Here is a 20,988-nt window from a genome sequence, read left to right on the forward strand (position 1 = left end):
TAAGATTATAATGTAAGAAGATAGGTACTATCAGTGGTTGTTGAGATCCACTTCAGTGGACCCCCATTTTTATTTCATGGATCCCCAAATTTTTTTTCGCTGACGTAGACCCCTTGCAGGTTATCATAGACCCCTGGGGGTCGATATAGACCACTTTGGGAATCACTGGTTTAGGCAATGGAGGAAGAAATAGACCTCGAAGTTTTAATTATATTAGTAGAATCTCGCCCCATCCTGTGGGAGAAAACTATTGATACATACAAAAATAAAATCCTGACGCGAAATTCGTGGAAGGACTTATGTGAAGCCGTTAATCCTAAATTCAAAGATATGAACTAGGAAATAAAAAAAAAGTTTACAGAGTAGTTATTATTTATTAAAATATTTTAACTTGGCAATATCAACGCTATTTCTACAGCAAAATCTGGTTTTAAATTTATTGGGCGAATGCTTCATCACTGACATGGCAATATGGTATTTTATATTTTGTGTTATACCTGGGAGAAATATTGCTTCCGGTAAATGTAGTTGGTCACTTACGATTGATTTCCACAGTCGCAACCTTTCCATAACTTCCAATATTCACATAAATAAAGCATAAAGTTATTAATACAACGGTAGAGTACCCTTTGTAACTATAATACATCGATCCAATTAGATTTACTATTTTAATGTGCTTTCCATCAACTGCTCCTAAACAATGAGGAAAATTTGCTTTTTTTTGAAAGATGAAGCAATATCTTCCCACTTTTTCTTTGATGGTACGAGTAGGCATTTCAATCTTAATACACTCCAAATAGCTATGCACACATCTCTGACTATATTACTTATTGTTGATAGGCCGATTCCATAGGTGTAGTGTAAATCAATGAACATACAGCCACTCCCAAGAAATATAAAACAAACAAAAATATGTTACAGGTTAAGAAGTTATGAAGAGATGGGCTAACATTCGCGACTCGTACATGAAAGCAAAGAAGCAACAAAATCCTGCGTAGCGCATCGCACCTAAAAAAGTATATTTATAGTGATCAGCTGCAATTTCTGCGCAAAGTTACCGAAGAGCGGCCAACTGATGACAGTCTTACTGACGTGATTTATTTGACTGATGATCAACCTGAAGAAAACGAGACTTGCTTAAAAAAAAACATGCTATTTTAATCTTCCTAAAACTACAAAAAATGGAATTGACCCCGCTGGAGAGAAGATGCTACAGGCGTTGGAGAGCCCCGAGGTAAAAAATCGACATATATCGTTCTAAATTTTAAATTGACATTCCATCCTTGGGTTCTTTCGATGAAGATGAGATTCTTTAATTACAAATTGGCATCCTTGAACTAATTTCCAAAATGAAAAAATCAAGAAACGATATTGTGCCTATGCCGCCAGGGAACAAATATGCACCACAGCATTATAGATCATAGTCATCTACAAAGCAAGGTCATCCAAGTAATCGACAGTTTACTCAGATAACATTAAAACTTGAGACAGTAAATAATAGTCCATATTATACATCAATAGACCAGTCAGGGACTAATCAAAAGTTTACTAAGTCAACATCGCAACTGCAGACAGTAACTGATGGCCAATATTATGCATCACAGGGGCAGCTAGGGACTAAGCAATATTTTACAGAATTGCAAGCAAATTCTACAAGCCAGTAATATGCATCGTTTGGAGGACAATGTTTTTTCTCCTGAAGACATATTAGATTCTTAATTATTTCATTTTACTACGTTCTATTTTCATATACTTATAATAAGTTCTCGTTACTTGTATCTTTATTTCTCTAAATATAAAATAAAATCTTGTTTCGCTTACCTTATTGCTACTACTTACATCTGCATAGGTTGAATACAATCCCTCATTACAGTGCCTGATGGTGTAGAACGTCCTTTAATTTGCCGTACAGGGATGGTCATGTGAAAATAGTTGAAGAATTTCTTTTCATGTTCGAGTAATTCTCCGAACAAAGTGTAAAAGGCCCCCACAACGAGTCTTTTCTGAACGATAGGGTGCACGCAATATACTCTCTGCTTTTTTACTGGCGTCAGCGACGCCGCTGGTACTGAAGCCACATTGCAATAACCCGTTTACGATCTATAGTTGAGTAGTGTTCAGTGTTCACACTCAGCACAGACTGGCATCAGTTGACGGAAGTTGGGGAAAAGGGTTTGCAAACTGGCGCCGGCCCGGCGCCTGGCGATTCCATTCGGCACGTGTGTAGCTATACTTTCTCAGTTAACTTTCGTTGGTGGCACATTACTCATTATAGTTTTGTTAAGCCGCACATATCAACCGTCGTTCTTATTCACGTATGTTACTTATAAGTATTCTCGTTACATCCGTAGAATGTTGTAATTTCTGGAAATGATGGTTTCAAAAGTTTGATATTTCGGAAATGACCATTTGGATGAAGGTTGGAAGAGTAAAACAATATTTGAATGTTAGGTTTTACATATACTATACTTAATTTTATTGTAATTTCGGTAACTCTATTTTGTATAAAATTAAGGTATATTAACATAGATTACAATAATCACAAACATTAAATTCTAACATAATTTTACATTTAAGCTCTTTAGAACAGATCTCGTCAAAACATTTTCTTTTGCAGTTGCAATTTCTGATGTCAACGAATAATTTCCTTTATTTTTGTCACCTTCAATTCAGCATTCTTGAAAGAAACATTTTTATACAGTGGTATTCTTTTTTGAGTGTCTTTTTTTTGGAGTGTAACATTTATTTCTCATTATGTATTTTTCCACATCATATATTTTATGTATATTTGACAAATGGCGAGTAAACGCATACTTATTTCTAAAACTAAACCCACATTTCATACACTGATATGGAGCTGATGGAAATCTATGTGACAAAATGTGGTTAATAAAAATTTCTTTAATATTACAATTGTACAAACACACAGCACAAGTGTACGATGCATCGTCGATCGACTCCTCTTCTTCATTTTCATCCTCCAAGAGTGAATCTTTACTATTCATTAGCTGTAGCCTTCTTCTCTTTAGATTATGTACTATTCTGTGGAGTCGGTGTTGTGGAGTTGGAAGAGTTTTTGAGTCACACGAGTCAGAGGAGATAGAGATGGAATCAAATTCGGAGTCAGATTCGGAGCCAGAGTCTAAGTAGGATTTTTTTGTAGTGACTCTGCTGCCTTGCTTATTACGTGTACCTTTTATATTATTTTCTTTTTGAACAACTTGTATATTATCTTTGTTTTTTATTAAAGCCTTTTCTTCCACTTCAGTCATTTGTGAATTATTCCCATCATTATTCGTATTCAAGACCGGATTCGTTATAGTCTTCTCAACGGAAGTCGATATTAACAATTGTTTATCTTCTTCATCTTGTTCTATCGGAAAGTGGCACTTATTTTTCATTATGTAATCTTCAATATTGGATATATTATGTTCTTTTACCAAATGGTACTCAAATGCACTCTTGGTACAATAACACATATGGCAATTCGCACATTGATATTGATAATACAGTTTTTGGCAATTGATGTGTTTTGCAAAAGATTCAGTATATTCACACACATATGGACATTCATCACAACTGTATTTGGTGGAATTAACTGCTGCAACATTACTTTCTTTCATGAGCGACTTTTCTTGTTTCTTTATGTGTTCATCGTCAGCTGTCTTTTTTTCTGTATTTTCTGATTTTAATTTAGCTTTCAATACATTCCAAGCATTTAAATCATTATTGAATTTTAAAACATCCTTCTCAATCTCCGGACTCGAACCAACAGATTCTCTATTTTTTGTTTCGTTTAATCTATCGTTTATCCAATACTGTTCGCAAGCGACAATATGATCTTTCAACAATGTCAGCGTTGTATAATAAGTCTGGCAACTTGGACACACGAAATAACTACCCGAATTTATCGAACTTTTAATGTGTTCTCTTATGTGAATTACCATCAAGTTTTTAGCAACAGATTCTTTGCAAGCGTGACACTGTAAATACTGCAGTTTACTATTAGTCAACCTTTTATTTTTACATTTTTTTAAATGCCCATTTAGCGTGTGAAACGACGCAGATGAGTATGTGCAATTTTGACATTTAAATACCTCGTTTGTATGTTTATCGATAAAGTGACTATTGAACAACTCATTTCGAAAGAATTTACTGCACCCATCTATAAAACATTTGTTGTGTTGAGTTTGAAAGTAATAAACGCACATTTTTATATGTAGTTGGATTTGGGCTTTAGTTGTGGTTTCGATACCACATTTAGAACAAATGTAAATTCCTTCGTTAGCATGCTGCTTTAAGTGTACTTCAAAAGCACATTGATTCACGTTTATTTGAAAACATTTTTCGCATGTAAACAATTTATTACCTGACTTTTGAAAATGTACTGTTCTTAGACGACGTACTTCTGAAATATTTCCACGTAGTTCAATAGAACATATTGGACATTTATATAGATATTTGAAGTTTTTCGGAAAATTAGAAACTTCAATTGGAAATATATATATAATCTCATTATTTGTGTCATTACTTTCAAAATAATCAGGTATCTCATTATTTACCACATTATTAATTAATGTATCAGTATTAATAATTTCATCATCAATTAATTTATCATCATTATTTAATATATCATTTTTATTCAATGTATGATTATTTATTAATGTATCATTATTAATTATTTTACCATCATTAATTAATGTATCAGTTTTATTCAATGTATGATTATTAATTAATATATCATTATTAATTAATTTATTATCATTAATTAACGAATCAGCATTAATTAATGCATCATTTTCTATTTTTTTATCAACATTACATATTGAATCATAATTAATTAAAGTTTCATTATTACTCAATGTATGGTTGATAATAGTTGTCTCATTATTAATTAATGTATCATTATTTATCAATGTATCATTATTAATAAATGTATCTTTATTAATTGATGCATCATTATCAATTATTGTGTCATTATTAATTAATGTTTCTTTATTAATAAATGTGTCCTCAATAATTAATATATCATTATTCATTAATGTATCATTATTAACCAGTATATCTTTAATAATAATTGTATCATTATTATTTAATATATCAGTATTAATTAATGTATCATTATTAATTAATATGTCATCATTTTTAATTAATATATCATTATTAATTAATGCATCTTTATTAATTAATGTATCATTATTAATTAATGTATCTTTATTAATTAGTGTATTATTAATAAATACTACATCCTTATTATTTAATTTTTCATTATTAATAAATATATCAGTATTTAATAATGTATCACTGTCAATAATTGTATTGTCGTTATTAGTATCTGTATTGATTAATACATCAGTATTTAATAATGTATTATTGTCAATAATTGTATTGTCATTATTAGTATCTTTACTGATTAATACATCAGTATTAATTAATGTATCATTATTAATTAATGTATCATTATTAATCAATGTATTTTTATTAATTAATATATCATTATTAATTAATATATCATTATTAATTAATATATCATTTTTAATTAACGTATCACTACTAGTTAATAGTTTAGTATTTTCTGGCAGATTTTTATCATATAATGACTCAGTAGTAGCAGATAAATTACAAACATTGATATAATTCTGCAATTCTTCATTACTTGTTTTGGTTAAACTCGAAATTTTAAATTGACTCAACTCATACGACATATCCTTATGCAATCCAAGATGTTTAATCAACATACATTTGTTTTTGAATGCAAGTTTCTTGTTACAAATATGACATGTAAATTCGATCAACGCGCTAGCACGGTTCAAGTGAAAATCGTAACTCGATTTTATGCAGTATCTAAAATTGAAAATATCATAATATAATAATTGAAAGATGCAATATAAATATCAAAAATTGTATAATCATACTCGTCGCCGCAGGGCCAGCATTTGTAAAGTTTTCTCTTACAGTCGGTAGAACAATGATGACTTCTAAAAATATTTTTGAATAGTTGTTGTAGCAGCAACTGCTCTGAACTTAATGAGGAATCCACTTCTAGATCCTAAAAACATAACATAAAGAAAAATGTTCAGTCAAAAACGAAAAAGTCAGGGTAGAACTAATCAAAGATTACATTGTTAGATAAACACATAACACTTAAATGTGTCAAGGTTTGGTTGATTACTTTTATGTTAGAAACTCGATTGACAGTGAAAATCGTTTTTTTGTTGTTCGACTAAGTTATTTTTAGTAATTATTTTAATCTAAATTTAATTGTGCATGACTAAGTCATCAAGATTTGCGCTCTTAATTTATTATGTTTCACCATTGCAAATTAGTGTCTCTCAAAATTTTGTTAAATGATGTTAATGTCACAATAATGTATATTTTAAACGAATCATGATATTGTAAATGTTATATGTAGGGATTCCAATCCCGGGCCAAAATTTTGATCCCGGGATTTCGGTATTGCAATTAGTCGATCCCGGGATCCCGGGACCAGTCCCGGGATAATTTTCCTGTTATTTTATCGATAAAAATAATTTAAAATGAATAATACGATATATTTGTACATCTGTTTTTTATAACGTACAATATATAAAGTACATATAATTTTAGTCTTGGGCTTAAAATAGAAAATAATATAATAAAAATAAAAAAGGGAAGGTCTTATATATTTATTTGAGAAGATAAAAAATGAACTTTTGACAATGTATGTACATATGTACATTCATAGACACAATTAATGGAAAACATTATTTTGAATACAACTCACGAAGTAACATCAAAGCATCAAGCGTTTCATCATTTAGCCTTGATCTGATTTTGGTTCCTAAGCAGCCTGCTGCTGAAAAAGCACTTCAGACTCACAGCCTCAAAGATTCACAGATGACACGTGCAACTTGCGCAAGTTTGTACACGAAATATAGCTATTTTGACAATAATAATTCGATTGTGCTTGATAAATCAATCAATCCAAAAAATTCGGGATTATGTTTTATAATCCCGGGACTCATCGGGTATTGAAAATCGTTCGGGATCCCGGGATCCGGGATCCCGGGATTGGAATCCCTAGTTATATGTATTTATAGGGTCTTATTTGGTAAATTAAAATTAAAGTTAATATTGTCCTCAGTAGAGCCATTACAGAAGCTCAGTCAGAAGTAAATACAAAGAATTGTTTGTATATCCTTACAGCAGAAAGAATCTCACATGTACTTAGCTAATAGGATAGAAATTAGTCTAACAACATGATTCAGATACAAGTCCATATTTTGGTACTTTTATCTACTATTAAACAGCAATATGGAGATGTTAGAAGTTTATTCATTATTTATGACTAAATTTATATATTCCACAAATTCGAAGGCATAATCTTAGCTACGCCATGAAGCGGGAGTATAATATATTTTCTAAGATGATTATGTATAGTTTCACGACAAAAATATAACCAAAAAACCTCGTACCATTGTGAAGATCGGTGAATCGCCGACATACTCAAATGACAGTTAATTCGAACATAACATAACAAAATACGGCCATACCCTGTAGCTTAATAGTAATTTTTTAATATAAATTTGTAAGAAATAAACTTTTAAAATATGTAATATGTTTATTTTATTGCCTCTTATTTTATTATAGCCACAAATACCGTGCAGCAGCAGTTAATGATGACTATAAGTGGAGCGACGCCTTTTTATTCGCTTTTGTGTAGTAAAAGAACGATGCATAATCTCTTATATGCACTTTTTTCTGCGTTTTAAAATTTGACACACGATTGTAGGTTTTTACCCCTCCCTCATTTTTTCCCCCGTCACATTTTGTGACAAAATCTAAAATTTCTCCATTTTACAGTTTGTCAAATTTATACCAACCCTTCTTTCTCTATTTTAAAAAACGTTAAATTTTTTAAAGCAATTGCTGATAATGTTGTTTGGGTCTATTTATATGTATTTGCTTAAGTTTATTATGGCCAAAACTTGGCGGCACTCTGTAAGCACTAGCGACTTAGCCTCTTGACTCTCTAATCTTAGTAACACTAGCGATTTAGTCTCTCGACTAAAAAACTTGCAAATCCGGCCTACTGCCTCATTCACTGTAACTTTAATAATATTCTAACTTTTAACTAATATAAATAGTAAATAAAAACTTTACTTCCAGCGGCTCAATCTGTGTCTAATTGCCACCAATCCCTTCCCATCGTTAAAATATTAGCAATAACAAAAATAGTAGGGATACTACATATAATCATATATTTAATATTTCCCTAAAAAATGTTTTGACCCACTGATATAATAATTTTTATTCGCAAATAAAATAAAATTTATATTTTGTTAGTTTGTGATGTCATATTTGTATCCCTTCACTCCTTCTGTTTTTCTTCATTGTAACCAGGCAGGTTGTACTGGCGTTCACCCGGAGTGCTAGCACCAAAGAGGGTGCCAATTACTCCGAAGGGAGACATCATTCGATTATATTTAACACGGTGCTGGAAGTTTGTATAAGCACAAGCAGTGCTATCCAAATGGCAAAAAATGAGGTCATATGGAATTTTTGTTTATTTAAGGATGCTTCGAGAGCTAAAAGAATCACCTCGGAAATTTTTGTTCAATAATATAACATATATTCAATAATATAACATATATAACAATATATTCATAAAAGCATGAGTCAAATCATAAATAATTGAGTGTTTGAATATTGTTGTATTCTTTATAAAGTAAGGTATATTATTCTATCTACAGTAGATTCTAATTTTATTTTTGTCATAAAGGAGCAAAAATAATGTTCTAATTCACTTATTGTAATTGTTTTATTTTTTTCATTTGTTGTCTATTAATTAAATATTTGAATGACAACATTATCTGTATATTTATAACATTCTACATACTAATCAATTAACAATTCAATTATACATATATATATATATATATATATATATATATATATATATATATATATATATATATATATATATATATATATATATATATATATATATATATATATATATATATATATATATATATATATATATATATATATTTATATCAATTATATAAAATAAAATAATTGAATTGTTAATTGATTAGTATGTAGAATCTTCTGTAGATAGAATAATATACCTTACTTTATACAGAATACAACAATATTCATACACTCAATTATTTATGATTTGACTCATACTTTTTATGAATATATTGTTTTTTAGGTAATAATTAAATGAAATAATACTACTTTTATATACTTTATTGATTTTTCATTAACATACTTATTATTAATGAACAAATATCAAAGGATGTACCTACAAATGTTTGAGAAGACAATGCCATCCTTTTAATCAGGGCTGTGGAGTCGTTAAAAAAAAACAGGACTCCGATTCCGATATTTACCAACAACACGACTCCACTCCGACTCCAACTCAAAAAAGTTTAATTTTATCAGGTATTTTTGGTGTTTCTCTACACGTTTAATATTCATACGCTATACACATTCATTATTACGCAATTAAAAATTCATAAATTTCATAATTTAAAAAATGCTCGGAGTCGCTCATTTTTCACGACTCCGACTCCAACTCCGGCCAAAACACCACGACTCCACGACTCCAACTCCGACTCCGACTCCGACTCCACAGCCCTGCTTTTAATAATACCTATTTTTTAATGTATTAACTTCAAACTGTTTTAGTCTTGCATTTGCAAACTCTACTTGTAATATTATGTTTAACGCACTTACTGGTTGTTAAAAAATTTTAAATATTTAATGAGGAAATGATTAAAATGGAAAACGTGACAGAACAATACCGTGTGTTACTGCAATTACTTTTGCTCTACTATAATAAAAGCATTTGTCATACAAAGTTATTCTGACCAAATCTTGAATATAATTAGATTAAATAAATATATTTAAAAAGCAATACAAAATACATTTATTGTAAAATATACACAAAACAAGGTTATATATATCCATAAATATAAAAATAACATACATAAATACACATTAAAACATTTTATTCTATAAAATATAGCACTTTATTTTAAGTAGTATAAAAAATACTATTACTATAGTATAGTAAACAATTATATATATCTTCTTTGGTAAAATGTGTTTTTACATCACTTTCATGTACATAATACAGGAAAACATTTTATTTAATAATATATGGCACATTAGGTTGAGGAATATATAAAAATACTTATACTAATGTACAATTGTATAATACTCAACCGTGAACTTATTCGATAAAAAAATTTCAGCAGTCAATTGCAATACATAATACAATATAACTACGTTTAGTTTAAGCAATTATTTAATTTTATATATTTTTCCAATATGAGTATTAGTTTGTTGGAAATAACTTAATTATCAATTTACTTTCTATTGGGAATTTCATTTTCACTATTAGTGACCAACAGCGCTTTGTGAATCTTCAACTCTTCACTAAATTCTTTGTTAATAAAACTCAAAAGCTTATTTTCATACTTGTGCCTCTTCAAATAAAAAATTAATTCCTTATGAGGCGTAAACATATCGTCATCGCCATATGTACTATATAACTTCCTATTATGTAACATATCCTCATCAGTCGGATTAACCAAAAGACAATTAGCCACGGCCCGGCATGCCTCTTTTATCATATTTTGTTTAAAGTATGCAAATTGTAAATAGTTATACATATCAGCCAAGACTTTCTTACCATGCAATCCTTCCACTGACTTCAATTTAAGGCTGCACTTCAATTTACATTTCAGAACAAAAGTGAAATGATTGGCGACCGACGCTGTGAAGTCAGGTAACCATCCTTGATCAAAAGGCCCTTCGCACATAGCTCTGCACTTATCTTCCGCCTCGTAGTACTGTTTGAGAGCTTTTTCCATATAATATATCGTCAACTCCCAGTCTTCGGCATCATACGTGTGCATTCCATTGTTGTACGATTGAAGATAGTCTTCGGCTTCAAAGTTTTTGATGAATTCTTGTTTAATATCCGGCATTTTCATGTATTCTTTTAAAGCGATTTTGGTAATATTGTCATTTGGATGCCGAACTATGTAAGTGAACGCAGCTGACACGGCTTTTTGATAAGCTTTCGTTTGGTGATAGCACATTTGTAAATATTTATATGTTTCCAAGTTTTGAATGGCTTTCAACGAATCTGAATCGACGGGAAACTCAAATTTAACATTAGGGAATTCCGTACGTTTACATTTCATGAAGCAGAGAGTCTTTTTGACGAGCTTTTCATAGAATTGTATATCTTCAATGTTCCTAGTTTCCATCGGAGTAAAATTTTCGTTAGAACATGATATACGGCATACAGATATTGCTCGTTGGACTTGTCTCTGTTTATGAATCGCCGTCTCTAAATGGTCGATGCATTTCTTCCAATTGTTCTCCAAATAGGCTTCTACTCCTCTGCGATACCAATAAGAAGCAGTTTTTTCTCCATTTGCAGTAATAATAATTGCCAACAGAACAAAAAGATGAGCACGCATCGTGCCTAAGTGATAAAAACTACTGATAAACTTAACCCACAAACTACAACTAATCTAACAGATGGCAACCGTAAATGTCAGTGACTTTTTTTATAGCTTTTATGGCAGTTTGTAAAATTGAAAACTTTTTCGGATTAAATTTGTTATTTATCACAAAATGTATTGATATATATAGGTATATATATATAATCAATTGTATTTTTAATTTCAACTTTATTAAAAAGCAAAATATAAAAATGTGAAAAATATATGTTTTATATAAAAATGTTGACATACGTACATTTAGGGAAGGATTAATTTTAAAAAGTCTATATTATATTTTATATATTCAAATAAAAATAAATTTTATAATTGGTCGATTCCGAATAAATCAGAATATTTAAATATTATATAAATACAACATGATAAGTACTTAAATAATATATTTATTTATTGAAAATATTAAGGTTCCATTAAAAGATGTGTGATTCGGTATTCCGAATCAACGGCTTTGCCTTTGAACTTTGAGAATATTAAAACCCAACTAAACTCAGGAAATAATAACCATCTGCCAAGATCAAGTTATTGAGCAGTGCGAGTATGGGAGATTACGTTGCGTGTTCTTATTATTTTGTAAATCTATTTTGTAATTAAAATTTTAATTTTTTTTAAGCAATTTAAAGAATTGTGTCTGAATTTGATTTTACCCAGTTACTGTTTAGTGGTAGTATTAATAAATAAAAATCATCTTGTTGGGATGGCCTTTAATATAATTAACGCCTCTTAAAGTTTGTTCTAATGTGGCAAACATACTCAGAGATAAAACTTACAGTGTGTTGAAAACTTGAATGTCGTTAAATTACGAGCCAACCTAAAAATTCTAAAATTGGTTCGATGAAGACATCTACGATCCGAGAAAAATTAAAGAAACGTCAATGCTGGATGAGCGACGGGGATGGATTATGTAACTTTATGAATAGCGGTCCGATGTGTGTGCGGCTTCTGCACTATGAGTACGGAAGATAAGCAATATGTAGCGCAGGGGTTGGTGCGTTGGACATTTCATTGCTGTGTGCTCGCTCTGAAAAATGTGACAGAGTATCACATATTTAAATTTGTGGATCACATCTTTTGAATCGAAGAAAACGGCGAGCAAATACTTGACTTGGCTCTTCTGCGTGCATTTTCGTCGGTTGGGACTCGTCATTCCCTTTCAAACCGAATTCTGGCGCTTTGTGAGTGGCTCATACTGATAACACCACGTCTCATCACCAGTTACAGTGCTTGACATGAATTCCGGATTCATATTGGCCGTTTAATTTTCGGCGCGTTCGTACGCGCGCCGTATATTGTATATTATAACATGTAACTTCATATCACAATAAAATACTATTGCAGTGGCTCAATCTGTGTCTAATTGCCACCCGTCACCATCCCGTCGCCAAAATATTTAACACGGTGTTGCGGCCTATTTACATTTAAATTTAAATATTTTTTAAAAAAACTTGGCGGCACTTAGCGGCGCGCCGTCGTGTGGGTGCCCCATACTTTTTAAACATGTAAATAACTTCATAATTCAATAAATATTACTGCAACGACTCAATCTGTGTCTAATTGCCACCCGTCACCATCCCGTCGCTAAATTGTTAACCCACTACGTGATACCGGAGCACAATGGAGTCAGACACAAAAATGGTCGACACAGACGCCGCTGAAGTACAACTAAGCCGAGCCGCTGCATAATCGCTTGCTGCCACCACGCCGGAGCTTCCATGGATCTGGACTCGAGCTGGCGGACCACCAAAACGATGGGCCTGCACCCCCGACCAGGTGCCTCCATCGTCAGCCACCGTCGGTGTTGACAGTTGCCGCTGCCGCCGACCACGTGACCCAAGAAGCAACCGCCCCGCCACGCGCCTCCAGCAAGAAGCCACCAAAGTGCCGCCGTAAACCAAGCTCAACTGAACCACGTGTGACCCGTTACGCATTCGTAGGACTACGCCCCCACGACACCGAGCTCCTACCGCATGTCCGGAGCCCTATACGCGCGCGCCCTGTGTAACTGCATCAACGCACCACATGGCCTCGAAAGGTGCTCCCCGACATGCCTGTTCTTCACGCGCCCCCTGGAGCCCTGCGAGCCGCCGGGATTTAGATGTGTTCCATGCAGCTTGGAGCGAAGCACGCCACGCGTCACTGGAGGCCGCGCCCTCGCGCCTCGTGGAGCCCTGCACGCGCTCCCAGAAGCGGCGCCTCTGAAGCTCGACAAGCAGAACCGGCGCTGTCGCACCATACGTCACGACTTTTACACCGCCAACATTTAATTAACAGCAGTGCCAAGACCCCATTCTCTCTCTGGTAGAATTTCGTAATTGTAAATTGCTAGGGCGGGAGCCATGTTGGGGCCTATTTACATTTAAATTTAGATATTGTTATGGCCAAAACTTGGCGGCACTTGAGTAGCACTGGCATGACGGTTATTCTCTCGATTGGCAATTTTTCAGGCAATTCGGACACGCGCCCCGTACTTATTAAACATGTAAACAACTTCATATTTCAGTAAAAACATTACTGCAGCGGCTCAATCTGTGTCTAATTGCCACCCGTCACCATCCCATCACTAAAACGGTATCGTTATCACTTCGATTCCTCCAAAAAATTCGTATATGCTTTGTGAACAAAATTTTCTAAATGATATCTTTTAATTCCTGTAGCAATTTATTTTCCGAAGACAAAAAACCCGAGATGGTTTGCAAACAACAAAATGGTTTTTCATGACGACCTTGTATTTTTAAGCTATACATATAAGGAATTTGTTATCAATAAAAAATTCAAAGATAGTTTTTGAACAAATATTTCCATGAATACCTTTTTTACTAGATGGATTTTAAACAAAAATTTCCGCGATGACATTTTTATCCCGAATTACTTTGGTTTTTTTTAGAGCTCAGGGCGCTGAACATTTTGAGGCTGGCCCTGATGAGAACGACACTACCAATGCCACACCCTGGCTTCCCTTAGATATAATTCTGTACAGTATATTTATTAGGTTAATTTGTATATTCTAAAAATATGGTTATATCGAATAAATATTAAAAATCATATTTTTACCATTATAGCCAAATAAAACCGTCGAAATAATAAAATATAAATACTTAAATTTTTATAAAACTCACGCTGCAAGACTTTAATTCTTTTTGTATGTTTTGGTGTATAAATACGTATTGAAATCAACTTTAAAATTTTTTAAATTAAAAAATTTAATTTTTTAGTGCATGAAAAATATTTTATTACATTTTAAAGAATTTGTTAAGCAAATATATTTAAAATAACGATATATAAACAAACGCTTAAAAATCATGCATTAATTGATAGAATGCGATAAATTCACAATTACAATAACGTTTTTGTAACATTAGTTATTTATAGTAACCCAACCATCGTTTGGTTACCTTAGTACACCGTGACGTCACTCTCTAATTGACAGTCGTTCAGTGGATGGGCGCAACTGTCAATTTTGCTTCCAGCTAGATTTTCCGACTTGCTTCCAGTTCTACTCGACTCGCATAAGGTTAACTAATATACTATTTTATAATTAAAAAAAAATAAACACGGCTGCCGCAATTTTACAAAAGTTAATATACATTAGTGATGGTCTAGTAAACAAACTTCCTGTTATGAGCCATGCTCAAGATTTTATTTTGTTATGAACACGTTTGTGATAAACAATACATTTTAGATACTTACAATCACACAATGTGTAAGTAGTGCTAAAAGTAAACTGATAATTCATAAATACATGTATTTTTACAGATTTAATGATAAAAAATGCATCTAAACGCTGATATATCGAGTGCTCTTCAGCAATTGGAGAGTATTAAGACGGTTATAGATCAAAGTGATGATGCTAAACTGCAGGTATGATTTATTTTTGTTGATATTATATTCTTAACTATGCATATAATGATTAAAAAACGTAGTACTCGACTTATATTAGAAATATTATTAAATATATTTTAATTGTATGAATTTATTGCAGAACTCTACTGCGGATGATTTCGCTCTTATATTGGGCTTATTAGAGAATCCTGTGTTTCGAAGTATCGTAACACTTCAAGATTCAATCGCTCTATTGGGAACTCAAATTGCTCATCATCCTTCTATTCTTCCGGGAGATTTTGATATAACTCCGGCTGGTATGTATATTGGTGTATATTATACATACGAGTCAAATTAAAACCTTAAAATTATCAAAAACATTGTCCTGTAAGTTGGCAGTATCATTACTAATGAATTTTTGAGGTACTTAGGTTCGCAAGGGGACATAATTCACACCATTTTAAATTTGAACAGAATATCTTACTTAAAATTTTAATTTACATTATATGTACATACATATATGTATATAGAACACTAATAAAACACGCCACTCGTAACACAGTACCGAAGCATAATATACAGAGGCGAAGAACCTCTGATAAAGCAACTAAACCTTTTTTTACATTCATACATACCCATTTGGAAACCATTTTTAGTGCCCATATTTGCTTTTTTCCGGGACTTGTCGCGATATAAACCTATTTCCGATTAACATATCTCCATAATATTGACTTTTTTTCACATTAAGTGATCTCTGTTGATTTTTAATTTATATTTTTTATCACGTTTTCAGTAATGATGGATACGTGATCAGTGATAATATTTACATGATTAGTGATAATAGTTACGTGATAAATATTATAATTTGAACATCTGATTAATGATAATAGTTACAAGTGATAGAGACATTTCTCGCCCCATGTGAAATATTTTTATTTGAATTGATCGGACATATTTTATTTATATTAAAGTTGGATTCGTTTTAAATTTTGTAGTTTGATTGTTTTATTTATTTTTAATATATTGCTTTTCGAGTAATAGCCCTATCTTCAACGCTTCCAGTCTCTTTAATTTGTTTCACTATGTTGCGAATTCTTTGCTCTGTAGGACGATGAAATAGACCATAATCTTCCCATAAATTTCGATACATAGTTCGTACAGAATTATTTCTGTAGAACAATTGAACGATTTTAACGCATTGAGTGGTGGTTAAGTTATCCATTTCATAAATGTGTTGTTGCAAACTAACATTTGAAACTGAACACGCGTGATTATTGACAGCTGTCTGATTTACAGTACTACCAACATAAAAAAATCGAATTGGTACAACCTGTATATATGTATGTATAACAAAAGTATCCTCATTACATTTTCTATAGGTGAACTGGCACTACAAACACGAGGACTTTACGGCGGCTTAGACGGTGAAGAAGAACAAAGAGTGCCTCAGTTATCTCCGCCGCACAGTTTAGGCTTCTCTGTTTTGGGATCATCACAAGAATCGGAAAGAATCATCGGAATTGATGGACAACCAATCGACAATAACATATCTCACCAACAAGTAATTTTTACATCTGATAATCAATTGTTAAATATATTTTAATATATTTAAAAATCTTTTTAAAGGCTATCAGTATTCTTCAAAAAGCTCGCGGTTTAGTGGAATTAGTCGTAGCTCGCGGAGGTGGTACTGAAGAAGGAATTCCTCCGCCGTTACCGTCATCTGCTCCGCCTCTATTACCGTCAGATTGGGCTCAAGTCGAAGCCATTCATCTTGTGAACGATGGTACTGGATTGGGATTCGGAATAATCGGAGCGAGGACGAGTGGCGTCATTGTTAAAACTATACTTCCTGGTGGAGTAGCTGATCGCGACGGACGCTTAAAATCTGGCGATCACATTCTTCAAATTGGAGATGTTAGTTTTATATTAATTTAATTTATTTCATATTTTTATATTATAAATTTATTGTATTTTGTAGGTCATCTTGATTGAAATGGTCTCGGAGCAAGTTGCAGGAGTGCTGCGTAGAAGCGGTACTCATGTGCGTTTGGTTGTTGCGAGGCCAGCTGATCCGACTGGAACTGGAGCTTCGACCCTTTCGGATGCTCCCATAGTACCAACTAGGTATAAACTTCAACGACATAAAGATTGAAAAAATCGAATAAGATATTAATAATTTTATTTTAAAGGTTATTATCCGATTTGGAAGCTCTTGATCGTTATCTAACCGACGCTGGATTCCCAGAAATATTCAATTCTCAATCATCGCCTTCTCCGACTCCTCCGCCCGCAATGGACAAATCATTTTTATATGACGCTGATCCTGTTGTAGATTTAGACAATGTTGGAATATTAATAGTTGGTGCGTATATCTTAAAATATTTATTATGAGTGAATACTAACATATTATATTTATAAAGACCATATTGAGATGGAACTACCAGAAACGGAAAAATTCACAGTTCAATTAAAAAAGGATGAAAATGGTCTTGGTATCACAATTGCAGGTGATTATTTTACTTTTTATTTCTTAATCTGTAGTTTTCGTCAGATAAATTTGCGAATTATATATAATAAATCATTATTTCAGTCTATATCACTATTATATTTATTAATATTTCAGGTTACGTATGCGAAAAAGAGGAACTATCTGGCATATTCGTAAAATCGGTAACAGCCGGAAGCGCGGCAGCTCGGAGTGGCCGTATTCGCGTAAACGATAGAATTGTAGCCGTCGACGGTGTGAGCCTACATGGACGATCTAACCACTGTGCTGTCGACGCATTAAGAAGTAGTGGAAGTACAGTTTCACTGAGCTTAGAAAGGTTATTAGACATTCCTCAAGATCATTCGGTGAACTTTCAAGAATTTTACATTCAATATATTTTTAGATATTTACGTGGACCCAAATTCGAACAATTACAACAAGCTATTGCCGCTAACGAACTAAGACCGTCACCAACCGCTCCACCTCAAGTGAATCCATTCTTAGATCTTCATAGACCCGACAATGATACTTTAGATTCTCACACACACATTCCAATGATGCAATTAAATAAGCTGGGGTAATAAATTATAATATTTAAAATTAGCATTTCAAGATTATGATATTCAATGATGATATTTTGTATAGATCGTTCGGCATGGGTCAATCGCCGACATCTAATTCAATGAGGTACACAATGAGCGAAATGAACTGTGATGATCTACCGCCAGATTCTTTAGACGATCCGGAAATGCTCATAGAAACAACTAATCGCGCTTTGAGCATCTCTAGAGGCAGTATGCTATCGCACACTTCCGGACAAAACGCTCCAGGTTTTGAGATTCCAGTGACTGACGAAATGGAACAGGTTATTTGTAATAAATGGAAACTGATTTTAGGTATTATTTTTTTATATTGATAATACATCTTAATTATGAGTATAATAACTAAGTAATAAATAGGAAGCGCCATTGAAATTGTCGTCGGAGTCGTTGTGAAAGGAAATGCTGGCTTGGGAATATCTTTGGAAGGAACTGTGGATGTTGAAGAAGGCGGCAGAGAAGTAAGACCACATCATTATATCAGAAGCGTACTTCCTGAGGGTCCAGTCGGTCGATCTACTAAATTACGATCTGGAGATGAATTATTAGGTATGTATATTTGATTTTATGATACTAGCTCTTTATTGCTTATTAACACGCGTTATTTCAGAGGTGAACGGCTATAGATTGCTCGGGATGAATCATCTTGAAGTGGTGTCTATTCTAAAAGAACTGCCAGCACAAGTTTGCCTTGTATGTGCTCGAACCACAACTGCTGGATCTGAAGCAGTAGTTGGAGTCGTATCTGGTGCGGCAGTAGCTGGAGGAGCTTTAGTAAAAGCTAAATCGGACGGTAGCTTGGCTGGTGCTGGTGTTGGAGGAACTGGAGGAGATAGCGGAACAATCCAGACAGTTGGATCCAACAGCTCTGGTAGTACTTTGATTGGCGCTAGATTGAGATCGCGATCACTGGAACCACTTACTGGTCTCGCCATGTGGTCTTCGGAACCTCAAATTATAGGTAAGTTCTTATGGACTAATTATGGATTAATTCAAATCAAGACATATTTCAGTGATAGTCTTTATTTAGAAAAAATAGGTTTAAGAGGAAATAAAGTTGCTCCATGCATATCCATCCTTCACTTCTACGATTTTTTTTATTATATAGATAATAATTACAATTTATCTAATTTATATGTAATTATTATAAATGTGTAATTAATAATAAATGTAACATAGCCATTACCGAGAGTCCTCAAAATTCTTTTGCGGACCCTCGGTAATGGCTATGCGGATCCCAGTTTAAGAACTGCTGATATACATGATCAACTGTGCCAAATTATCATTGCTAAGTTGTGGCTCGAATGTGTTATCTGGTGGAGAGAAGGGGGCTCTCAGAACCAAAACTTCGTAGATTTGAATGATTGAAATTTCCATCAAAAAGTCACCGTTTTTATTTTTTTGCGAAACATTTTTTTATCTATAATACATTTTTGATAGTATCATTAATTTGATAAGGCATAAAGGAATTCAAAACATCCGATTTATCTATAGATAAAGTAAATGGGCACGCTACAATATATATTGTTGGGTTACCATTTTTATGAAAGATCGGTAAAATCTCCTAATATTTGTAAACTTCTAGTGCTTGCTCACACTTTTTTGGTAATATCCAGTTCTCTGATGAGTAAGTGAGCAATGATTTCACCAGCGTTTTGTTTGTTTTAGTATTTGAGTTAACGTATTGATTGTAATGCTATCTATAACTATAAAGTAAACTTTATTTATATAGAATTGGTGAAAGGCGAAAGAGGTCTTGGATTTTCTATCCTCGATTATCAAGATCCGTTGCGTCCGGCGCATGCTGTCATCGTTATTCGCTCTCTAGTGCCGGGAGGAGTAGCTCAACAAGATGGACGACTCATACCAGGCGATAGACTCTTGACTGTTAACGACCAGGTTATTTATATTTTTATTTTTTGGTTAAAAATGGTTTAATCACACATATAATGACTTTATTTTGTTATAGGATCTAGAAAATGCTTCACTTGACCAAGCCGTGCAGGCACTTAAAGGTGCACCGAGAGGAACAGTGCGAATCGGAGTTGCCAAACCGCTCCCCTTAGCTGATTGCGTGCCTTCAAACGGAGTGCAAGTTCCATCGTTACCACATAACAAGATGAACACACAATAAATCATATCTCGACTATTCTAACCCATATAGAATTTACTCTTAGACTGATATAAAAAATCTATTTACAATAAATTATATTTAATATTTATATGTATCTGTTCATCAGTATTTTATGTACTTAAATAGGTAACGGATAAAATTATTGAACACATTCTTTTTAGATAGAAATTTTTGGGTATTTGGTATTTTGTATCTTATTGAAATTTTAATATTATTTTAAAATCACAAAAAAACACAATAATAACACATTCCATGAAATGATATTTTTATATAGATTATTATATTATGTATACGTGATTATTTCAAAATGTATTATTAGTTATAAATATTATTACATCCGACATTACATTGATTATGTTTTCAATGACTATTATTGAAATGTATATTAAATATTATCTAAAATATAATTCAGTCTTTTAA

General features: G+C 32.7%; 2 protein-coding genes and 1 long non-coding RNA gene across 4 annotated transcripts; 1 reads left to right on the forward strand and 2 right to left on the reverse strand.

Annotated features, from left to right (window-relative positions):
* Window positions 1-5,283: 5,283 nt before the first annotated feature.
* On the reverse strand, window positions 5,284-7,507 carry LOC148237900 (uncharacterized). Its single transcript, XR_015808885.1, has 3 exons — window positions 7,455-7,507; window positions 5,916-6,049; window positions 5,284-5,844 (listed from the first exon to the last, which is right to left on the reverse strand). It is a non-coding gene; the product is annotated as an uncharacterized LOC148237900 (long non-coding RNA).
* A 2,388-nt stretch (window positions 7,508-9,895) lies between these two features.
* On the reverse strand, window positions 9,896-11,563 carry LOC148237901 (cartilage-associated protein-like). The gene has a single exon (XM_088205386.1). It carries the CDS (start codon window positions 11,484-11,486, stop codon window positions 10,362-10,364), a length of 1,125 nt encoding a protein of 374 aa, XP_088061512.1. The 5' UTR covers window positions 11,487-11,563; the 3' UTR covers window positions 9,896-10,361.
* Window positions 11,564-14,936: 3,373 nt separating this feature from the next.
* Window positions 14,937-20,972, forward strand: LOC148237902 (patj homolog). Of its 2 annotated transcripts, XM_088205479.1 has the most exons (15): window positions 14,937-15,036; window positions 15,279-15,383; window positions 15,505-15,661; window positions 16,724-16,905; window positions 16,971-17,261; window positions 17,326-17,471; window positions 17,537-17,709; window positions 17,768-17,854; window positions 17,971-18,172; window positions 18,239-18,412; window positions 18,481-18,731; window positions 18,795-18,983; window positions 19,045-19,395; window positions 20,167-20,333; window positions 20,404-20,972. In XM_088205479.1, the coding sequence occupies exons 2-15, from the start codon at window positions 15,294-15,296 to the stop codon at window positions 20,566-20,568; spliced, it is 2,625 nt and encodes an 874-aa protein (XP_088061605.1). In that variant the 5' UTR covers window positions 14,937-15,036; window positions 15,279-15,293; the 3' UTR covers window positions 20,569-20,972. The 2 variants fall into 2 exon arrangements, with proteins under 2 accessions (XP_088061605.1, XP_088061606.1); XM_088205480.1 differs by lacking the exon at window positions 17,768-17,854.
* Window positions 20,973-20,988: the final 16 nt, after the last annotated feature.

The sequence above is a fragment of the Plectrocnemia conspersa genome, unplaced genomic scaffold, assembly GCF_051122295.1.
Source record: "Plectrocnemia conspersa isolate PC_06_02 unplaced genomic scaffold, ASM5112229v1 ptg000002l, whole genome shotgun sequence".
NCBI classification, from domain to species: Eukaryota; Metazoa; Arthropoda; class Insecta; order Trichoptera; family Polycentropodidae; genus Plectrocnemia; species Plectrocnemia conspersa.

What these genes read in the sequence shown, in the direction of transcription:
- LOC148237902 (XM_088205479.1), top strand. Translation starts at nt 15,294, where the DNA reads ATGCATCTAAACGCTGATATATCGAGTGCTCTTCAGCAATTGGAGAGT. An exon ending in ACATTCTTCAAATTGGAGAT is followed by an intron (nt 17,262 to 17,325) that starts GTTAGTTTTATA and finishes TGTATTTTGTAG; the next exon opens with GTCATCTTGATTGAAATGGT. An exon ending in TAAATGGAAACTGATTTTAG is followed by an intron (nt 18,732 to 18,794) that starts GTATTATTTTTT and finishes AGTAATAAATAG; the next exon opens with GAAGCGCCATTGAAATTGTC.
- LOC148237901 (XM_088205386.1), bottom strand. Translation starts at nt 11,486, where the DNA reads ATGCGTGCTCATCTTTTTGTTCTGTTGGCAATTATTATTACTGCAAAT.